Source organism: Plutella xylostella, chromosome 6 (genome assembly GCF_932276165.1).
Source record: "Plutella xylostella chromosome 6, ilPluXylo3.1, whole genome shotgun sequence".
NCBI lineage: Eukaryota > Metazoa > Arthropoda > Insecta > Lepidoptera > Plutellidae > Plutella > Plutella xylostella.
In genome coordinates, this window is record NC_063986.1 from 11,007,085 (window position 1) to 11,031,125 (window position 24,041).

Below are 24,041 nucleotides of genomic sequence, written 5' to 3' on the forward strand. Positions count from 1 at the left end.
TTCATTTATATATCAACATGATTATATATAAATCTAAAATTGAAAGGGAATCCCAAAATCAGAATAACAAGATACTTAGGTAAATACTTTTTCAGTCTTCAGATTTTAGTATTCAGTAGCGATCTTATTATTTTTTCGTAATATCATTTATTAGTCGATGACTATATCACCAACGTAACAGATTTACTAACACCAGTTGTACAACGCGCGCAGATTAACAAAAAATATGAAAATGGCTGAAAGTTGGAAGCAGTGTTGCAGTGTTGTAACAAGTTATAGCACATTACATAGTTCCTTAGTGGTTTCTACCTCTATAGTATTGTAACCATATTTTTATACATCTGAATTTTCCGAAGCATCTAACTTGTTACAATCAATAATTCATATGATAAGAACAATTGTGTTAGTTTAATAAGGGACTTTTAAGGGTTTTTTAATGCTATTTCATGAAATTATTGGAATTTTATTGATATCTTATTCGTGTGAATGTTTACAAAAAAAATGTATGCTTAATTTTCTGTCTTAAATTTAGGAACCACTCCAAATGAATGGAAAACTCTTTACAATTACATTTTGAATAAACAATCTGACTAGTTCCAATTACTTGTTTTTTTTACAGAAACGTGGCTCTTTGATCTTTTGTAGGCTTGCACCAAACATTTAAATTTATTGCTGTCTTGCTCTGGCACTTAAGAACTAAGCGGTTGGCTAAAAGTGATAAGTAGGTACGATGGATTATAGCAGGAAAAAATAAAATACTGATCCTTCAGGTAAGTATACTTCCTTTATTTATCATGAAATATGCACCTTATTAACTATCTATGTAACTTATTTATTATACTGGCTTACAGATGAGTAAGAGATGAGTAATGGCGAAACAAGAATATCTAAGTACAACGAAATATTTAGCTTATATTTACTATTCTATCATGATGGTAAAAATGAGGACTCTAAGAATGTAAATTGTATCGGTAACTAGGTAGACAGAAACCCGCGTATTATTCTATTTATTTAAGATAATAGGAAGCCAGATTTGAAAAATCCTACGATAACATTGAAAAGATGAAAATTACGTCCTAATCTAGAGCCGAAACTAACACCGGGGTCTCTAAACATAAAACTGACTAGAAGTAACACAACGACGCATTCTCAGGATGCGAACGCTATTTTACTCTGAATGTAAAGCGATGACATCTACAATATACAAATTTCGTGATAACCTTAAAAACTATGTAGTATTTTAGTGAAAAATCTATTTACAAATGATCTGGAATGAAGGATGTAACGATGAACTAACTAGTTATATTTGAGTAAGGAAACTTCACGTTTCCGCACCTGAAATATTGTTCAGCTCATTGTAACATCCATATTGTTTAAAAATCGTTGGTGTAAAAATATTTCTTGAAATTACTGTCGTATTAAAAGTAAATATTTACGCCATTACATTTAAGTAAGCTATAAGAAAGTACTTAGCTATTTATTTATTTTATAAGGTAAAATATAATTGTGACATTTCTTTGCGATAAACAATAGTTGAAGTCAAGAAAACTTAAACTTTGAACAATATAAAATATTACTTATTGTTCACCAAAATAAATGCAAAAATAAAGAAAAATCATCTTTTAACATTCAACGCATACAAAATACATAGATATATTTATAAAACTACGAATAAACTCAATTGAATTGCTCAACATACATAAGTACCTACTGAAATAAATATTTTCATAATTTTTGACAACGTAAATCACTGTAAACCTATACGAATAAGACATGAAATGTTTTCAAAATATTTGATGCTAATACAAATTTTACATACCACAATACATACAATTATTTACTCATGATCTTACGATACGATCAATCGAAAATCAATCCGCCTAACATTCAATCCATAGGGTTGAAGCACTCGATAATTTTCCTAACCGATAGCGCACAAATCACATACAACTCGCCCTACACACTTTGTACAAAAATATCATTTAAGTTTATCCGTTCAGCTGTTTCCTTGCAAACACTTTGGGGGTTGGTTTCCTAGCGGCGGCGGCGGCGGGCGCGGCGCGGGCCGGTGCCTTTGGCCTTAAACTGGGTATTTGACTGACGCGGATGCCGATGCTGGTCTTCTGCTTGGGCGCGGCCGGCGCCTGCTGCTTCGGCTGGTCGAAGGTGGAACTCCTGATGAGTTTCGGCGGCTCTGGGTCTGGCTTCTCAGCCTCGATCCACACTCGCTTGTCGGGCTTCGCCGGCGACTGCTTTTTGCACTGCTCCACTTTCTTCCACAGCCCAGAGATTTTACTCTCAATGTCTTTCTTTGCTGTGGTTACTGAATGGACGCTGCCGGTGCTGCCCTGGCGGGAGCCGCGGGAACTGACGGTGACAGTTTTCCCGCTGTCGTTGCTCTGGAGGCTGTGGTTGGAAGCTGAAGGCCGCATGCCAGAGGTGGAGGGTCTAGGGGAGGGTTTCTTGGGCGGGTTCTTAGCGTCACCACTTGCTGCCTTGGTGAGAGCGGGGCGGGCGCGCGGCAGGCGGCTGGGTGATGTGGGCGCCGGTTTGGTGGGAGTACCAGCCTTCACCAGACGACTCTGTACATTGCTTCTCTCAGGCACCGGCAGGTCTCTGGCCGGCACCGAGCTCTCTTCCTTAGTGAACGTGCCCTGCCTCTCTAAAGGCAGCGGCTTCGCCAACGGAATAGACATCGGCTTCTGTGCAATTTTTGAGGGCGACTTTGGGGGAATTTTCTTAGGGGACGTGTTTGCGCTGGTGGCTTTTGTAGGGGTTGGAGTTTTGCTGGGGGGTTTGGCACTCAGAGCTTTGGCGAGGGGTTTAGTGATGGCGGGTTTCTGGATAGTCTTGGCGGGCGGCGCGGGGCGCTTGGCGGGCGCGGTGGTGCGTCGGTAGGGCGACACATACATTGCTTTCTTCCGTCCTCTGATCGCTTTGGGTCCGTCTTGTTCCTTGTCAATAGATTCGTTGGAGTCTAGACTCTCGTCGCGTCTCAGGTCGGGTTTGGTGATCTTCGGTTTCGGCTTCACGGCGGGCGTGTCTGTCTCCGAGTCCGAGTGGACGCGGCCCTCCGAGTGGCTGTCGCCCTCGTAGCTCGCAAAGTCGCTGCTACTCGGGTTGTTTTTGAGGTCATTTTGCATTGCGCGTCTGTACGACGCGGTCATTTCTATGTTTTTAAGATTGTTGACCAGGCATAGATCGATGGTCGTTGGGCTTTCTATGACGGGGAGGTATTGGCCGAAAGTCTTAGTGTAGGTTAGCATCTGCGTTGAGGTAACTTCGTCATCATCATGGGGCCCTTCTAGTAATTGCTGGTCTAGTTCAGCGGAGGACAGGCTGTCGTATCCTGTGGTAGACTCGACAGCGTCTTCCCGCGCGGGCGACGCCACGTCGTCACTTAAAGTCCTGGTTCTAAACCTCTCCGCGTCTTCTACCCGCTTCTGTTTCATGGTCTTCTTCGCGGCTAACCGCTCCCGTAACTCCGCTATCTGAGGATCTATGCTACCATTCTGCGTGATTATATTGGTTATATCCACAGTTTGCGTCTGATATCTCGCTCTGTCCTCCATGCGTCTCTGTTTCGCACTGATACGTCGTTTAGTCTTGGCCTCTGAATTTGCAGTCACATAGTCGTCGGATCTGGAATCGCTCTCGGATTTCGTCCAAGTGAGGAACTCGTCAGTTTCAGTGTCGACTGCAAGTGTGACGTCACTTTCCGCTGCCGGGTCTGCTATTGTATACGTTTGGTATCTGTCCTTAGCTACTAAACGTTTCTCTTTTGGCGTCAAGTATCTTTGTCGCTTCGGAGTGGATTCTACACTACTCATATCTGAGGGTAGCGGGGTGCAATTCTCAGAGCCTGAAGGTATATCCGTCACGACATTCAGCGTTGATAAGCAATCCTCATACACTTGATGCGCCGTCGTCTGTTCAATTTCTACAGTCGACTCTGCCATCTCGTCAAATAATGACGGTGGATTGACCTGATCTAGGTCTTGGAAGGCATTCGTCAAGTGACTGCACATAGGGAAGTCTTGAACTGGCTGCTTAAAGTCAAACACAACTGGTGTTTTTTCCTTAGCGTCTGCTACTTCTGATACTATGCTTGATACGGAAACCATACTGCTTTCCATATCTAAATGCTCCATTTCTGACGGAGGCTTCATATCTCCTATTAAACTCATGGGGTTACTGTCCAGATGTTCACTACTGCCAATGTGGAATGAGTGGCTCAGGGCCCGTTTCACCATAAGCGAATGAGGCAAAGACTTCTTTCGGCTCTTCTGTGAACACTTCTTGGACATTTGCGTCGATGTATCGTCGAAGTGGCCTGACGCGCTTAAAGACAGTAGACTGCCTAAGTTAGATGGAGGCTTGATGTTGTCTAAGTCTAAAGAGTTTAATGACGTCACACTGGTATCCATTCCGTTAAATTGTGAGCATTTTAGCTGCGCGGCCAATCTCGCCGCTTCTTTCTCAATGGCCGATGATAGAATCGAATCGAACTTCGGTTCGGTATCGTCTGCTAATGACATGTAGCTGGGTTCGGGAATGTTGTCGAGCATTCTGTCGTGTTCGTAGTGATCTTCTATCATCGGCATCACGTGGTCTGGGGACTGTCTGTCGAGTTTGTTAGTTAAATCTGGTCTGGAGAATGACATGCTGGTGATTTCACTCTTTTCTAGCAAATCTGGAAGTGCGTTTGTGGGGTCGACGACCTCGCTTCTGATGGAAGAAACCATGTGGACTGACCCGCTGATCGTCGGGAAAGTGACGTCATCAGGGCACGTATTATCATTCCACGTATCTGTGTGTTTGGACGCGTCATCATAGTCAGCTGGTTTTTCTGTGTACTTAATGTCGGTCCATTCTAGTTTATTCTTATTGCGTGTCAGTGTCCCAGCTTCGTAGTGTTTAGGTGGGGATCCGACATCGCTCCACGAGCCGTCCAGAACATCAGCGTACGACTCGTTGGAACGGTTCAGCTCGTCTTTCACTTCAGACTCTAGCGTCGTATTCGCAGATTTCGGCGCTAAATACTCGTTCGAGCGAGTCATTTCATTCAGCTCCGTCGACTCGAAAGTCGTATTCCCTGAATCGACTGTCGGCATTTCATTCGATCTATTCAATACATCCGATTCTGCGTGATTTGACTCTGCAGTCGTGTTGACCGAATGTTCCGAGTCATTCGTCTTATTCAGGGTTTCTGACGGGTCAAAAGCGGAGTCTATTTCGGAGGCACACCGATATTCGGCGTTAGCCTGTAGTCTGTCGTCAGACCCACTTCTCGGGGGCGCGCGGCCGTCGCTTCCGTCTGCGCGCGCGCGGGGCGCAGACGGCGGCTGGACGTTTTTTGACAAAACACTCGGCTTCACCTCCTCTATAAGCGACCTATCTTTGTATTCTAGAGCCAGCTTGCTCTGCCCGTCGGGCTTGCGTCTACGAGCCCGTAATTCCCGCGATTCTAATCGATCGTCGGATCTTACTCGAAGTTTCTCGTCGTCCTTTCTCTTAGATTGTCCTTTAGCCATGCCCATTCGGACGCAGCGCTCGAACACTTCCTTATCCGTAGAACCGAACGAACAATTACTTAGAGAACTCAGCGAGTTGCTTCGTTCCAACTGCCTGGGAGGCGCGTCTATCCTAGCGGGCAGGCTCGGAGGGCCTTCGTCGAACAATCTAGAAGAATGCGCCTTCATTCTCGAATGATGCGCGAGCGACATAGTAGTAGTGTCACCGTGGTACGAAAACGGCGATCGCGTCATAGCACTTGTGAACTCTTCTACACGCTTGTTTTTGCTCGAAGCCGGCTTCTGTCGCGACCGATGCGTCTCTCTCACTTCTAATCTATCGTCGCTTCGCACTCGCATCTTTCCATCATCTTTTTTCTTCGTTAACCCTTTAGACATGCCCATACGGACGCATCGCTCAAACGCCTCCTTATCAGTCGATCCGAAAGAATCATTACTTAGAGAGCTAAGCGAGTTGCTTCGTTCCTTGTCAATTCTAGCTGGTAAACTAGGCGGGCCGTCCTGGAAATACCTTGGCCCTCTCGTCCTCATGAGATAAGCTAGAGAATTCGACGTATCACCGTGATAAGAGAACGGAGACCTACTCACATGTAGATTACCAAACTCTTGCTCCAGTCTCTTAACTTTCCCCGTCGGTTTGATGTTATACGCCCCGGACGCTAAATTCTTTTCGAACTCCGCATCCTTTGTTTTTTGCTTCTGTGGGACAATCTTATCGCTGCGGTCTAAGGATTTGTGTTGGCGGTTGTGCCGAGTGTGTTCCGTAGGTCGTTCCACCGAGTGTGCCTTCTCCTCCCGTGCCCGCGGGTGTAGACTACAGAGGCCGGCGTTGACGGTCTTCTCGAATATCTCCCGGTCGGTGGAGCCAAACGAGTCGAGGCTCAGAGAGCTGAGTGAATCGTTTCGAGCGAGGTTGGAAGTGGCCGGTAGTTTGGGTTTCTCGCGGGAGTTGCGTTGAGACTTGATTGGGAGACGGCTCTCGTGTCTGCGACCTGGGAAGGAAGAATGGAAGTAAGTATTGATGGTAATGATTCAATCGATATTTCAGTTATCTTTATTGGTAAGTATTTGTTTTTTTTTTATTACCGAAGGCTTTCTTGCTGAATAGACCAGCCTACTGTTTCGCTGCATTAAATTTTGCTTAGTCCGTTTTCTATTTATGACACGAGAGAATTCAAAAACGTTCTAGAACTTTGGCTGATGCCGAAGTCATCCAATTTCATTTACTTATTTACTCCTTACTCACTTATTATATTTACTCCTTATTTATTTATTTTATTTAAACTCTTTTTTGCATACACATAGAAACATACAAAGTAGGTACAGATCATTACAGGTTGACAGTCTATGTAAACCTTAACAAGGCACTAGGGCCATACATTGTTTGAATTACGAGCCAAAACCAACGCAAAATTACAAGCCTAGTGCCTAGTAGCCTAGTGGCAAACGGTTCAGGGTTAAAGCATACAAAAGTTTGTGTAATTATACCTTCAAACGCGTGCGCGTCGTCGATGGGCGGCGGGCGCGGCGGGGCGGGCGGGAAGCTGGTCTTGGGCGGCAGCGGCGGCGGCGGGCTCTCCTCCTGAGACAGCCGGCGCTCCGAGCTCGGCGTGCGACTGTGGATATAATGGAGATTGTATTATAAACAATGATGCTATGAAGTTAATAAAACTTGTCCATCTTCAACATTTCTTGCGATAAAAACACATTTACATAATTAAAATACCACAGGTTTTTACCTTACCAGAAATAAAATGTCTAATGTCTTATGATAAAATCCGTTTGTGTCTATAAACAAACCGTTTAGTGTATTTTCGTACACTTTCTAACTGATATTTTGACTAATAAAAGTAGACTAAATATATTTTTTATCAATCTGGTGGCCTTGATATGAAAGTGTGTATTAACGATTGCACGTTTACAGATAAAGACTCATTTATTATTTTATTAATCGCCACAACAAAGATATTGATAATAAATAAATAAGATTAGTAAGAATACCTGTCGCGGATGTTGGCTGCGAAGTCATGAGACATCTTTACGGTTTCTGTCGATGATCTCAAATACGGAGGCATGGAACGCTGAAAATAAAATCATTCAAATTAATAACTATAACAGTCAATATATTTGAAAAAAAAATACTGCAAGTGAGTTCAGGCATAAGTATCTGCCGAATAACCGATAACCGTTGTGGGGAACTCTCTAGAGTAGTACAAACACACAAATCTTGCGTAAAACGGTAGTGACTGAACTAGCGAGTATCGTGAGTTCTGATTTCTGATTCTCCTGAAGACTACTTTAGGTTATGCTACGCCTATGTCCAGCAGACGAGGATTGTAGCTAATGGAAAGTAATACTCACATAAGGTCCATCTCTGGCCATGAAGTGATGGCCGGAGCCCGCGTCTGATGGAGGGCCCTTGTTCTTTACCACCTGTGGAAGGAATTTTCACTCAATTATCCTGTCATATCTGCCGAAGAACCAATGAGCGGGTGGAGTAAACGAGTTGTCGAGTGGAGACTAAGAACAGACTTGCGTAGCGTGAACTGATTATGTATCTATCTATGTAGATAGATGGCTATCCGACACCCTACAACAGGCGAAATGTCCCCACATATAACATCACACATACCTGAGCAATACCCTTCTGTATGCACTCTTCTAACAATCCATCAGCATCACTTAAATTCGAGCTGTCACTCGTATCAGCTATCTCCCTCGCGCCCGCTGGCGTAGAGTTGATCGACAGGACAGACAGGTTGGAATTGCTTCCCGCCTTAGATAGCACGGCTGGGGTGTCTTCAGTGAAGTAGATTGTGCATGTGTCCGCGCCTGGGGTTTGGGAGCCTGCGGATATTGGAAATAATCGATGAGTGACAGAGGACTGTTGTGGCGCTTGGGACTGGCCTATTTCCAGCATTGGACAGTACAGATATTGCTTTAGCATTTTTATTGTCTAGTCTGTGAACCTAATTTGTGTTTTTATATTTTTCCTTTATATTATGTAATCTGAAGGCGAATAAATTATTTCTTTCATTCAAAATAGTAAATATGTATTAGTTAAAATTATTTTACCTTTAGCGATGTCAGCCTTCGGTAGTCTTTCTTGAGATCTGAAAAATGTATAACCATTATCAATATCCGTGTTATCCGTAAAGATTTGTCAATGAGTGATTTCTGGTCCATCAAGTGTTAGTGCTTACAATAAAAACTTTAAAAACCGTCAGCGTTAGCGACTGAATAATAATATGATCATAGATGGTGCATAAGTAATCTGGATATTTACCTGTCATCATGAGCACCTAACTCCGTGTGATTGCTGGAAGCGGTCGTGTTGTGATCCTCCTGAGACGAAGACTTGTCACGCCGACTTGGCTGCAAAACAAATACGGATTTATTTTAAAACTGTTCTTTCTAGTCTACTGCTTGTGAGTTTGATTAAACTAATTTACTAAATGAGAATCGAATTCCAACACAAGTGCTTTATTACTATGGTAAGAAAGACTTTTCCAATAATCGTAAAAGCAATATTCTTTCAGAATGACGACCTGAGTTTTTAAACGTCCTGTGGGAGATAATAAACTGACATGTTGTGCTCTTCGAGAGAAGCCTATGAGTGGATGAAGTATGGGCTGATGATGATGCTGATCCGTACCTTGGGGTCATCATCAATGGTGAGGTTGCTCAGACTCGTGGCGGTGGAGAAGAAGGCGGGAGTGTCTTCAACTAGGAATGTCGTGGCGCGCTCCTCGAACACAGAATGCTGCTCGTCTGCGAATTTATGAGGAATGTTAGCTTGTAGAAAGAATGATAAAAAACCATTGAAACACATATTTGTTCATGACGATAAACCTAGGCTAAGAACAATAGAATAAGTTTAGTTTAGGTATTTCGTCGTGAACATTATTAATAAAGGATTTGTCACATACGGCCCAAATTTGGTTTCAGTTGTAGAATCAATTTATTACAAAAAACCACCATATCACAAAGGATTTTTCGCACATGAGGCGTCTGTTTTTAAATGTACAGGCTGTATGTATACTTACCTCAGAGACCGTTTCACCGAATAATACATCTGTCAAAACCCTTATTACACACACCTGGCATAAGGGTAGTTTTTGTTTGTTTCAGATGTTTTTTTTGATGAAACGCTCTCTACGCATTTTATCGCACACTATGACGGGGCACAGCGGGCCACATGTTTACAGGGTATACCTTAGTTAACTCCGGTTTACCTTTATGAGAGCGACTGTGGGTACTACTACAGGGTGTTAGTGAGTCATGCGACAGTGGGTACTGCTACTGCTACAGGGTGTTGTTAACTCCGGTGTACCTGCATGAGAGTCATCATCATGATCATCATCAGGCTCGTCGCGGTCGGGCGGCGGGCGCGGGCTGAGCGGCGCGCTGTGGCCCGGCGAGTCGGGCAGCTCGCTCGGAGAGATGCAGCCCGAGGTCATGCGACTGTGGGGGTAAGGTGGTATAAGAGTGGTGTAGTGTGGAAAGTTATTTTAAGGATCTACTGAATGGTAAGGAGTGAAACTACCGTATTTTTACTTTAATTGTGAATTTATTATTTTTGTGTTAAACGATAAATCTGGGCTAATTTAGACTTTATGTAATAAAGCACATAGACACGAGAAACGAAGGTATAAATTTAAATTTTAGGTACCTAACACGAAACCAAAAGTTACTAAAGTACTTGCATGCTAGTATTTGTCTGTCAACTATGGCCTCGTTAGACACACGATAAACAAAATTAAGCTCTAACTTATTTTTGCGGCAAGACTTTCTTTCTACATAATTTAAGTAGCTAGTATCGCTTTACGTAATAAGACCTTTGGTACCCTAATTAAGTTAAAACTTGTTAATTTTATAAACCTATATGACTAACCTCAAATCACTCAAGTTATCCGGCCGATGATCGTTATCATTGTCCACCTGCGGCAGCGACCCCAGCGAGCTGCTTCTGGAGAACATGAGCGGCGTGTCCTGCACACAGGGCGGTGAGGACGCGGCTGTTTCTATAGCGTCTGAGGCGAAGGTTACTGCTTTTGAACCTGCAATAGTTGTACGTATACATTAGCAGTCAGTTAGTGGAGACCTTCTGCACCTCTGGGGTGCCATAGGAAAGCAACAACAACTTCTACTAATATACTATCTTGCGAGGTACGTATAGTATTTATTACACATTATAGCATAGCTTATTTTAGCCACTGTCGTGTTAGGCCCAATGAAATAGGCCAAAAAGAAAGGCTATGGACAAATATCTACCCAACTTTATTCAGAGTAGGCATCGCTGCAGTGTTCGGTCATTGCTTCTTAGAGGGCTTTTTAAACGACAATTCACAGCAAAATAGGCTTAGTGACGAACGGAAACTTTATTAACTCTATCATGAGAATTACCTAGCTTTTCATTCCCTCTCTTGGCTTTATAACGATAATAAATCATAACTCACCATCTTTATCCTTAGCCGAGTTGATACTCTCATCCATTAAACACGGATCAACATTGATGGTTGCCATCGCGTTCCTCTTCGCCAAACTGTCTTCTTCCGTCGGCTCCCCGAGACTGCTCAGCGAACTCACTCTAGAGAAGCACCCTGGGGTCCCCTCATCACAATAGTTCACTGGCTTCTCAGGAGACACCATCCCTGAACTGAACTTGGTGTCAAACAACCCTCTCTTTTCCTCCACTGGCTGAGAGGAGACGACAGTTGAGATAGCACGATCATTGTCAATCGGTGGGTCTTCTATTGAACAGGTGTCTTTTTCGTCAGAATGCGTCATGACTTCGGGGTTCTCTTTGATGTTAGGCGCTTTAGGTCTGCCGTCTTTGCCTATAACTCTGAGGTCAGACATAGAAGTTGCGGTGGAGAATATGATGGGAGTTTCGTAGGGAGTGCCTTCGGTGGCGAAGTGCTTGATAGTATCCTCGTTGATAGACGGAACAGGGGGATCTGAAGTATCCGAGCCAGTTTCTGATTGGTGTTCGGCGTAACGGAGGGAATAATCCGTGGGTTGGTCCAAGTCTGTCTCCTGATAGTCTCCAAAGTCTGGATTATCTTTCTTGGACTTTTTCGACTTGGGTTTTGGTTCGGGCGGCGCTTCTGCCGGCTCGCTGCTCTTGGTCTCCGAGTACTTTCTGCTGTAGTCTATGGGCTGGTCGCACGAGTCCTGGTCGACGTCATAACCGGACTCGGTGTAGTTAGTTCTCATTTCCGTACTCCTTGGAGGGGGTATGGGCGGCTGGCTACTATAGCGGATAAAGTTCCCGTCCTTAGCTTTGAATGCTTCACTCGTTTCCGTCTTCATCAGGTCTTTGTTCCTCGGTGTTGGAACAGGCACTTTCCCCGTCCTCATTACACGCTCGAAGACAGTGTCTGAGTGTGTGCTGGTGACTGAGTCTTTGCTCTCAGATCTATTGACGTTGTTGGAGCTTCCACCTGAAGCGGATCGCGTCCCTAAAGCACCCTTTAACAGTGTGTTACTGCAGCTCAGATAACCAGCTAAATGGGCACTGTGGCTTAAAGAGATCTGGGAAGATAAGTTGCCCATCAAAGGGGAGCTTGAAGTCATTCTATGCCTTTCTAAATTCATGGCAATTTGTCTTTCAGTAGCTGTGAAGAGGTTCTTTTCTTCCCTGTTGCTAGTGCTAGGAGAAGTGGCTGGCTCGATGTTGTCACATGTTTCTGCCAAATTCTGGTCTAATTCTTGTTCCAACGCTTTCTGCTTCCTAGCACCGAGAGTAGGCAGAACTGGTAGGTTCATATTCCTCGCGGTGGAATCCAAGGATATGATATGCGTCTTCCCCGGTTTGGAGTTGAGAAGGTTTTTGAGGGCTGCACTCGACCCCATCGCTATCATCTTGTGCTTGGAGTGTATGAGGCTCCTCAGCATGGGCACCGCTCCATGGTCCCACAGGAACTGTTGGTCTTGCGGACATCGGGCGGAAAGATTCCAGAGGGTTCCGCAGGAGTTGCTGACGACGGTCAGACTCGGGGACTTGAGATGCTGCAGTAAGACACTAAGGCAGTTTCTCTCGCGGAGAATCTGCCTGTAATCTTCGCGGACGGCTATATGACTGGACACGTTTCTCATGATGCCACCCGCGTTTTCAACTATTGCTAATGTTTTAGTCGGCGAGTTGTAGCTCAGCATGTCTACTAGGAAGCCTAAAGCGCCATCTACCGAGCATAGGGCGACTTTGTTCATAGAGCAGTGTGCGGTGAGGTTCCACAGCGCCGACAGAACGGACTTGAGTGTGGCTTCCTTTTGGCACGACATCGCAGCTTTCGTCAAACCCTTGACTGCGCCCACTTCTCTTAATACTTGTTTGCTGTTTGTGTCGGCTCTCCAGGATAAGTTTCTTAGGACTGCCGCTGTCACCTGAAAAAGAAAGGTTACATAATTATATACGTGACCATGACCACTGTTGAGTGACAGCTGAGGAATACTTATTTTTCCTTCTTAACTTTCTATTTAAGAAAGAAATGACACATTACAATAAATAATTCAAACTCTGTACCAACCTGTCGCATATCTTCATTGGGGCTCTCCAACTGCTCCACCAGAGCCATCATGAAGTCTTTAAACGAGCAGAGCAGACTCTTATTATTGCCATCCCCAAACGTGAGATTGGTCAGCGTCATGCCGGCGTACTTGCGCATGGTGAGACACGTGTGGTCGTCGGTGCCGCTGCCGTGCGCTGATTGGTCGCCGCTGACAAGAGCGGCCAATGCCTGCAGCCCGCCCAGTTGGCACACCACGTGCCTGTGCTCCTCGTCGAAGGATAGCTTCATAAGCGCCGCCACGCTCTGGCTCGGGTGCTTCGTCGCGTCATCCTCTATTAACTCTCTCCCTTCCTTCCGCGATTCGACCACGTCTTCTAGCGTGTAGCAGTATTCTCTAACTTGCTCCAACAGTCTCCAGACTCTCGCTTCGCGTCTGCCGGCTTTGTCGTCCGTTTGTGTGTGTATGATGTTGCGGAGCGCTTTCGCCGCGCGATCCCTCGTTTCTCTTGGCAGTTTGGAGTGTATGAGCTGCACTAGGAGCGGTATGCAGCCGGCCTGGCGCATGGCGACGCAGCTCTCGACCGAGCGGCTCATCTCCAACAACGGGCCGCTGAGATCCGCGTTGTTGTCGGGCGACAGGGTCAAGAGCGATAGCAGAGAGTACACACACTCCATTTTGTTGTCGAGGTTTGCTGCGGGGCGGGGTGCGTCGCCCGAGCCACTGCTAGAGAAGCTACGGACGCTGGCGGCGTCGGGCCACGGCTCTCGCTCGCCGGGCCACGTGCCGCGATACAACTGCGATGCGCGTTTGTCTCTTTCACTCGACCGCGCCGCACTCTCCAGCCCATAGTGCAGTGCGGTCCTGTAGTTCGTCCGCGGTCGCTCCTCCTGCTTCTGCTGTCGTTTGGGTAAAGCACCGGATTTCTTACCGTCATCTGTTTCTAGGATATCATCGTCTAGGAAATTCGGGTTGGTGATGTCGCTGCGTTCGTCCAGCTCATCGGGAGAGGGGGAGTGGTCGAGGAAGTGCGGCTTGGGTATCCTGCACTCGAGGTTAGAGCGAGACGGGGGCTGGTAGTCTTCGTCGAGGAAGTGCGGGCGGCGCGGGAGGGGGTCGTCGATGGTGTCTAGTTGCAGCGTGAGGTCGCGTCGCTTGTCCGTGGGCTTGGGGAGGGTCTTGGGCTTGTCGCGGGGGTCGGGCGCGGGGCGCGGGGGCTCGCTCGAGGTGGAGGGGGTGAGGTCCTCGCTGGCGGACGCGCCGGAGTCGGTCAGCGGAGAGTTGGACGAGTCCATGCTGCTCCACGTGTCCACCATCACTTCATTCTCCAACTGCAACAACGAGAGACAAAACGCGTTAAAACGTTGACCGTATAAGGGTATCGTGGCCAAGGTAAAGGCCGACAGGACGAATTACGACGGCAGATTAAAAACAATGATATTCGTACAGTCAAGGCCGGCTGGCGGTGACAACAAGTTTACTACCAAACAACAACTTTCACCAAACAACCGAAACCAAATAATTTTTAACTCTCCCCGAATTGAAAAGAAGCTAACTATATTATCGATAACATAACAGTGCTACATATACAATTATACATTACAGAGTCATAATGGTGTCACACATAAAGCCCGCATGAAGTCTCATCGCGCATAGTAATGTTGCAATGACTCATTGCCAAGACAATACGCCAGGGAGCATACCGATGCCGAGGATTACAGGAAATAAGTTCACGGCAAGAGATTTTCAAGTTTGGTTCGCCTTTGTTGAGATTGGTTTATTGCAATCAACTATTAACGTTTTACGAAGCATATACTTTTATTTTCTGTGCTAACTACATTATATTGCAAATTAACAATATTAACATTACATGCATTATCGATATTTGTCTGTATGTGTTTTATTTATTTACATAATATTCTTCAAAGGTCAAGGGTTTGAAACGTTGACACCGCCTTTTATGAACTGCACTTGCGTTGTTGCAGCAAGTCAAAGGGTAATGGTTGTTTCTAAAACAATGGCCATTGATAATGAAATTGTCCGGCGCAACTAATCAACAATACCCTGTTTCAGCACGCGCCAGCCAGAAGTTGCATTCTTATGATTCCAAGCTTTATAAATAAACTTTATATATTATAATAACTATATACATGGTGTTGCAAAAAGGGTATTCTAAGCCGAAACCTACGTGTGCACCATGTTATATCTAATCCGAAAATAAAATCAGGATGTCACAAATTGGCGAAAACAATTTTAGATTCTCCATAGTAGAAATGTCACGTGACCAACAAAGCTTCTATGGAAAATAATATTTGTTTCACACCATGTATACATGCAACCAAACATGAGCAGTTCGGTACTACAAAAATAATACTGTTTGTCAAACATACACTGGTTTGCTTCAAACGATAAGTCAATATGATTTGTGAATACCTCCGCTAGAAAGGTGGATGACCTAAACAATTGATTTATTCACTAAGCACGTAGTTCGAGGAAGAGAGTAGGAACGAATTATTTCGATTATGAATATTGTTAGGGAGCCGGTAAGGGCCGGCCGATCGCTTATAAGGACTTATTGATTGCAAATGCAGAAAGAACATTCAGGACCGGAACATCCATTGCAATCCAACAATGTGTGTAGGCAATGCGTGTTTTTTATCTTCCTTATAACAAATTTAGTACATAAAATTGTTAAACATTCATTCTTAAAAGAACGACTTAATCGGTCTGTTTGGCAACAAATCGTCTGAGCAACGCAACATGGCGGGAACATGAACGAAATGCTCGTCAACGGAAGTGACAAAATGTCTACAATCCATTAAAAAACGCTGATGACGAATTGCGTACTCCAACCATAACCGGAGACACCGAATGTGTGTTCAACACTGGATTAAGGTTGACAGACAATTAAACATTCGCTTCACTCTTGTTTTGGGCACACTCCAATCAAGCTACATCATCTATCCATAACCTATCAATTCCTTCTACACCGCTTCTGTACCACTTACCAAATCGCTGTCATTAGACGCAACATCAACCGGATTTCCGTTTTCCATGTCGACGCCCGAGTCGTTGGGGTCAGCAGTCTTCCTCCTGTCGGCGAAGTCCCTCCTTCCGAGCTCGGCCGGGAACAGGTTGTTCCTAAGAGGGTTGTAGTTGATCCTCAAATCTGTGGTGAAGTCATCGTACAGTTTGAACTGGTTGGCGTTGAACTCTGCGTCGTTGTCTAATGCGTCGGGATGGTTGTCGTAGGATGGGTGGTCGCCGGTGGTCTTGCTTCTGTACGTCACTTTGTAGTATTCCCGGGAACTCATGGTTGCGTCACTGCGTCTGCTCCAGTTGAGTTGTTTATTATATCATGTTTCTATTCCCGGATCGGTTTGACGGTTTTTGTCACTGGAGCGAGTTTGTTTTTTGCTTCTATTTTGTCGCGAGGAAGAATTAAGTTAGTGAATTTTGTTGTCTGGTGTAATGTTTTAGGTGGTTGCGACAGGTTTTTCGTTATGGTGGAATGTATTAGGTATCGGCGGTGTTAAATAAATTATTTGCTACATTTTCTCCTATACTTATAAATTGACGACCGAATGGCGTAATGGTTAGTGACCCTGACTACTGAGCCGATGGTCCCGGGTTCGATTCCCGGCTGGGGCAGATATTTGTTTAAACACAGATATTTGTTCTCGGGTCTTGGATGTGCCCGTAAAATGGCAATAGGCCCGCCCCCTATTACATTGGGACTAACATACACTCTGGCGAAAAGTGGGTGCAGCAATGCACCTCTGCCTACCCCGCAAGGGAGTACATTAGTACAAGGCGTGAGTGCGTGTGTGTGTGTGACTTATAAATTGAAAACTTCATGACTTAGTGGTATACCACACCGCGTATACCCATGGGTATAGTCATTTTAGAGCGCTATAAAAGCCAATGACCTCTATTCATAGCGTTATCGCAAATTGAATTTCTGTGGTAAGAAGTACTTAAAGATATTTATATAAATAGGTTAATCTTCATTTAGCTTACATACAAAATAAGAAGGGCTTGAACTAGGTGGTTCACATTTGAAATACTTTTAAATTTATCGCGATTGCCGATTCTATTATTTGGAGCGGAGCCAGGTGGTAATGTGGAAATGTGAAGAGATGGAGCAATTTTACACATGCTCACCTCTGTATGTTTAATAACAATGTAAGTGCTTATTGTGATATAATAGAAACAAACAAAACATATATTCTAAGAAAATGGGCGCATGAAATGAAATCACAAACTCTGTGATGCAATTTGCATATTAGTAAGTGTACGTGAATCCATTTTCTATGTTATTCTCGCTCTGATTCTTTATCAATAAAACAATCGAACAGAATTATGAATGTTTATTGGATTGTAACACACACTGAAGTGCACGCAAAGTGAGGCTAAACTTATGCAAAAAACCTAACAGCATAGTAGCTGAATAATGCCAGGTTTCGGACCCCATCTACCATTGCATTGCCTGGTTGACACCATACATACAAAACAATGATTGTTAGTTATATATAATATAACTGAATTACGCAATAAGGCATACAACCGACATGGGATCATAGCAACAGATGTGATGACACAGTGGAACCACGTGGCAAACACATTGGACGCATAGAAGGGGGCAAATATAGAGCATTAACCTATATTAGCACTCTCTCAGAAATAGACGGGTAAGCACTTTGGATTTTCCATAATTATCAGCGGATGTAGCTACAAGGTTATAAATCTCTCTTTATCCCACATACGTATACACTTACTGTAAGTATAGCAATATATCGATCAGCAGTAGAAAATGAAAACTGTTGTATACAGGATGTTGCAAAAGTGGTAACTATAGTAAGCTGAAATGGGGACGTTTTATACAAGTTTTGTTCTATTTGAATAAAAAAAACATGAAATTCCCCAAAGTCACGTGGCAAACTAAAGTGCCTGTAGGTAAATAGAATTGCGTAATATTAAATTTTTTCTAATTTTCAAACCTTTTAGAACTAAAGTTGTTGAGAATAAAACAGCCTGTAGGATTTAGTCAAGTGCGCAGTGTGAGCTTTTTACAACTTACATGACTCACATTACGTCGTCGCTATTAAACTGAAAACAAAGGCTTCAGTCATACGAGTTTGGTAATATAATTATGAGAGTTTATTTGTATATTTATTTATTTATTTATTGTTCCTCCAACAGAGTATGCCATACAATAGTATGTAGTCACTAGTAACCAAATCGATTCGAAACTTATCACATCTTCTTTTAAATAAGGTATGCTCATATTGATACAAAGCCAGCGCGGCAGGCGAAGAAGCATAGACATGGTCGTATATGAGGATTATTTCTAGAGCCTGTTGACCTATATTCAGGGGTGCTTTGTCAAACCTTTTGCGCCGTTCGAGCAGACTTGGGGTTTTTAAATGGCTTTAAAACGCTGGCAGTAATGATCTCGTTTCTAATTTAAAACAGATTTAAAAAAACATAAATTATTCACTCATTGATATGAATCTGCAGTGGAATATAAAAGCTAGGATATTGAGTGACTTGAAAAGTCTTTGAACAAATATGTACTTATATACCGCCATCGGCAGGGACTAGATCAAAAATAAAGTTCTAGTGTTTAGCTACTGGCCGTCCAGTGCTATAATTAAAATTTATAAATATTATAATACTAGCAGGATATTAGAAATTGACTTAACCTTGACTATATATATATACAAACATAACGTGACGTTAAATTTTTATGAGGCGTAAAAATGGTTCGTTTTTCGGAAGTAAACCCATGTTTATAGCGGTAAATATCTATTTTGATATATCAATGTTATTTTTGCACAAAAACAAAGAGACTTAATATTTTTTTAACGAATTAAATATGTTTAAACCATAGTACCTACTCACAGCGTGCTTCAAACAAATCTCGTACTACGACGAGTAATTACTAATTGCACTAGTAACGAAATTAGCAAAACAAAAAGTCATTGAACCGCCTTACATAAGTGAAACCACGTACTGAGATCGTCGCGCTAATTCTACTCTAGGTAAAGTCATATTCATAAGTAGATATACTTACCATTTTTTTACATTGTCAAACTTCCAACGATCTATGTCTGAATAAATGCATAGGCGGTTTATGAGTTTGACGAAGTAAAAAAGTGTATAGGTACTTTTAAAGCTGACTGTACGGTCATGTGCAGAGAAACCCCCCTTGACCCCCCTCTCATAATAACAGGTCAGATTTCTCTGCCTTATAAATACTGTACTCTAGGCAGTTACTCTAGAAAAGCTAAACTTGGTAGGTGCTGGTTTAACATTTGCAAACTTTTCTGAAGACATTGTTGCAAGCCAAAACTTTCATTATGGGACCAACACTGAAATTCAGCTGTGGAAACAAAAGACAGCTAAGTACTTCATACTTATTCAGTATGGTACAGCATTTTTATTACATTGAGCTGCCAACAGAACGATATTGATAAAATTATAATAGTATACTAGTATAATATGAAGTGCTTAGCTTAACTTGAGGTAAGGCTATAAGAACCATTTAGTAAATTGTATCCTTTACCCGGTATACACATTGTGCACTTAAGTAATTGCTAACTTAATTTACTGTGCGCCAGGGGACATGAGCATCACATAATGGGTTTCTTTCTATATCGCTCCTGATGTGCCTGCATGGGCTAGACTAGAACCACATTGGAACCATAAATTTTCCTCGGTCGCTGTTGATAATAATTTTTGAGTGACAGAAACATCAAAAATAAATCTTAACAATTAAATGATCGAGTCGTTATTAATTAGCTGAGTCTACATCTATCTCATCACCATAAAAAAATATTAAGTATGTAATAAAATACATAATATTCGGACAAGTCTAAACTGCTGTTAATGGAACTTTTTCAATGCCATGAGTGTATTATCTATTCCAAAGACATGCGTGGTACTACGACAACCCCGATCCGTGACAGGAAGCGCTCACTATAAATAGAGTTAGTTTTTACCAGCTAAAAGTAAACCGTTAGAGACATGCACACATTAATGACAGTCAACTGTTAGAGGCGTAATCACTAACCACGGCACTGCTGGGATACGTTTTAAGAAATGGTTATCCAGCCATTTCATTCTTGATTCTTTCAATCAACGGCGGAAATATTATGCATGTTAACTTAATTTATGATGTAGTCAGGACAATTTAGACTTAACTGGTTCCATTTATGAAGACCCATTGGACATGCGATTGTCGAGTTTAAATGTAGTGCTGATAGGGTCCTGGACAGGGAACTTCACATGTGAAACAAGGGTAACGAAGGATTTTAGTTATGGTACTGCATTACACATTATTATGGAAAGTTGGTAACTACTATCGTATTTTTTGTGGGTTGCTGTATTGTTTTGTAGAACCTTAAACAACCATTAGTTAAAGTTAATTTTGGCGAAAAGACGAATACTGAACACGCAACGAAATAATAAATCAATTGAATAGTATCGAAAAAGGATGGCTAAAGAGCCAAACACAAAACAGAAAAGAAAGAAATAACCTTAACTAGGTATTATAAACTTTTTAAAAGAGACCGTAACAATAATTTTGAGTTGAGTGATGAAAGTGAAGTAACACAGACAAGGCACAGGCGAGAGTGAAAGCGATGCACCCGTCTGCAACACTTATTGGAGTGAGACAGGCTCATGATGGCGGGACAATCTTCAAAAAACCAATGGTAGTAGGAAAATATTTTTCATTTAAGTAAGAAAAGAACCAGGTATGTAATTTTAAAAACAAAACTGAGTTTTATTCTAACATAAAGAATACAGCTCCCGATGTTACGCACACAAATGAAATGCGATTCTTCTTTCTCATCTAAATTAATTTCTACGAATCTTCAAATGTGTATCAAAAGAGCGTGGTCGCCGCAAAAACATAATGAAACACAAAGTGAAATCATATTTCTAGCAGTGAAAGTGAGTTTAATAAACGTAAGAACAATTGCCAGATATTGGAGATGAAGTCATTTCTCAATCAAACTGTGCAACTATGAAAAGGCGTAGCGAAAGATAAGTGGCAAATACATCAAAGAACTCTAAATTTACTACACAACTTGCCAGGTAAATCTACGCTGTATTAAGCATGACATAAGATTTAGTTTTACGATAAGTACTTTTCAGCAAAAGTGCAACGACAAGTAATAAGAAAAACCACATAAAACGGAGAAAGCTTGGATAACATGATGCAAAAAGTCATGACTGCATAATTTATGTCAGGTACCAACATTGTTACTTGTAAGTGTATAATTATGGCTAATTACATAATCAAAGACACAGCAGTTCTTGTACGTATACATATTATGTGAATGGTTCATACCAGCAATACTTACAGCGAAAGAATGGTTATCCATAAGTTTATTGGTCATTTGCCTGATCACGTGACTGAGATATGGGAGATTGCCTTTCTTTACACATCAATGTTCTACTTTTCTTTGACCTCTACACTTTATAACATATGTGACTCGTGTCCTCTAAACAATTACCTAACTTATCTTCCATCGCATCCTTATCTGTCTTTGCAGTTTTCTTAGATAGATAGATAGATAGATAGATAATTCTTTATTGCACACAAACACAGAAATTACACGAGGAAATACACAACATAGATGGTACAACTGGCGGCCTTATTACTAAGAGTAATTTCTTCCAGACTACCTCGGAGGAGAGAAATTATACATAGGAAAAAGGGGAGAGTGCAAAAAAATTACAAACATAACTTATACTTACAGGAAAATAATATTAGCTATTTGAACTATGCCAAGCAATTATAATCAATTAAAATGTGACACATGTTATGTATATTTTGACTCACTCGTATCGTTGTTATGATCTTACAACAAAGGAAACATAATTTACTCTTTTTTTAGATTCGATTCTGAGAACTAAGAATCTTCTTGTCGTTCATTATGTTCTCTTGTTTTACTCTTAAATGTTTATCTTATGTTGATAAAAATGTAAACTGTACTTTTTACGAAACATATGGTTAACATTATAAATTAAACATCCAATCTCACGCACCTGTCCCAATTCCACATTCAACAATGAGGCCTGGATGCCGAAGCTACTTCGCCGTCAGGTCAGCAGCCAAGAATGCATTGGCGCCGCACATCTCTGATGCGGTGACCCGACTAATTCTAAGAAGCGGAACCGGGCTAGTGAGCTAACAGCTGGTAAATAGGACGGTCCAGTGTGAACTATTGTCGTTGAGCTAGATGATATTGCTTCACTGCGATTGAGAGATGCTTATCAAGGAGGACCAACCCAGAAACATTTCAACAGGATTTTTGATTATTATTCTGAGGCTTTAACAGAACATAAAACGACTTAAGAGGAATTAGCCTCCTAAAATATGAGGGATAATGTATTAAACATGTGTTATCGGACCTTGACATAAATTCGGCATTTCACGATTATAAATAGACTTTACTACGGTGATAAAGTAAACGAGTAGCACTACACATCAAACCAAGATTGAACTGAAACTCGTACAACCTCAATAGAAGATTTACGGTCTTCATGAAAATGTAGCACTTAAACTTTTTTTTTGTTCATAATAATTCTTACTAATTACGCAAAACATTCGTATAATTTTAAACTCATTACATGAGAACAATAACAACACCAAATTAAATAACAAGAGTGGAAAAAGTAGAAGCAGGAAGGAAACGAATTAGGCAATAGCGTCATAAACTCTCAATTTACACAAATATGGGAACCGGGGAATGCATAACGACAAGAAGCGACTGTGTTAAACACAATCGATGCAAATAATAATACAGTGCACAGTTCACACGTTCGAGATAAACCGAGTTATGTACCCACTAGTGTACGTGTGAACAGTAACACTGCTGGCAAAGTTATGATCTAAGATGCCAGGAAAAAGTTAGTTAGTATTCCAGATACCTACTTCAGAGACTTCTATTTTAGATAATATATGGTTTAATTAAAGTACTGACACTACAATACTTGCAGTTTAAGTTTATTTATAACAGACAAAACAATGAAAATGTAATCACGCACCACTTTCTTATCGTGAGTATCTCATTAACTATTTTCCTTTGACTTGTCTTCATTTGTTAACTTTAATTAATTTTGAGGCCCAACATTTTTGTTATGCATTAATTCTGTATGGAATTGGCAGTCTGATTGTCTTCTCTTTGGCTGGAGGCGTGACAAAGAATGCATCAGTCACCTTGGACCACCATTTTTGGCTTCATACACCCAAGGCGCTTGCGATTAGCATAATATGTTATTGCGATAAGTTATACGTTATATTATAATTATAACATTTTAAAAAACTCATAATAGTTATTTAAATTGCGTATTTGTAAATGTTACCAATATTGCGTACTCGTTAGTGTAATTATAGTTTTATCTGCCATCGCCGCGCCGGGACGCTTCACAACAATGTGTGTAAAGGTGTGTTATTTTACGAACATCAAGATCAGCCAACGATGAAGTAGTAACACAACGAAACTTACTTTGTTGGTATATCGCTATGAGATGGTGATAGTCTGGCAAACAAGATTCGTATCTCCTAGGGCCCGGCGGCGGCGCGACTGCCGAAATGCAGGTCGTAATTTCCTATAGCGTTTCATCAGACCAACGTACTTGACCTCTTCCGATCGGATATTGTTGAGTGCTTCCTTCCTGAAGGAAAGATAGGTGAGGCCCTTCACGGGTCTCGGTGTAATGGCTGGACGTCCTGTCTTTCACAGAACAGGCTTCGTGGTAGATGTTATCTGAATTTCCGGCGGTAAACGATTTAAGAATTAAAATTTACGGTAGATTAGATTTATGTCTATAAATAAAAAAGATGTTGCATATTTCTTACTAACGCTTCAAGGCTTCATTGATTGAGCCGAAGGAATTCGCTCAATCGAATGATATAAGAAATAACTAGTTACTACCGTTCAATGACTTTATTCACAGAACTCTCTCATGATGTAACAT

The 24,041-nt window shown here is 42.2% G+C and overlaps 1 protein-coding gene across 1 annotated transcript in view; it reads right to left on the bottom strand.

Moving 5' to 3' along the window:
• Window positions 1–765: 765 nt before the first annotated feature.
• The window catches only part of LOC105388502 (adenomatous polyposis coli protein), a 28,800-nt gene continuing 5,524 nt past the window's right edge, over window positions 766–24,041 (bottom strand). The window contains exons 2-14 of the mRNA XM_048621864.1: window positions 16,055–16,466; window positions 13,067–14,377; window positions 10,994–12,923; window positions 10,429–10,594; window positions 9,868–9,998; window positions 9,190–9,305; window positions 8,821–8,909; window positions 8,610–8,647; window positions 8,167–8,381; window positions 7,896–7,967; window positions 7,536–7,615; window positions 7,023–7,150; window positions 766–6,526 (exon numbers count right to left, since the gene is read on the bottom strand). Coding sequence (XP_048477821.1) covers window positions 1,989–6,526; window positions 7,023–7,150; window positions 7,536–7,615; window positions 7,896–7,967; window positions 8,167–8,381; window positions 8,610–8,647; window positions 8,821–8,909; window positions 9,190–9,305; window positions 9,868–9,998; window positions 10,429–10,594; window positions 10,994–12,923; window positions 13,067–14,377; window positions 16,055–16,360 — 9,120 coding nt within the window. The 5' untranslated portion in view covers window positions 16,361–16,466 and the 3' untranslated portion in view covers window positions 766–1,988. The remainder of the gene's footprint in view (window positions 6,527–7,022; window positions 7,151–7,535; window positions 7,616–7,895; window positions 7,968–8,166; window positions 8,382–8,609; window positions 8,648–8,820; window positions 8,910–9,189; window positions 9,306–9,867; window positions 9,999–10,428; window positions 10,595–10,993; window positions 12,924–13,066; window positions 14,378–16,054; window positions 16,467–24,041) is intronic.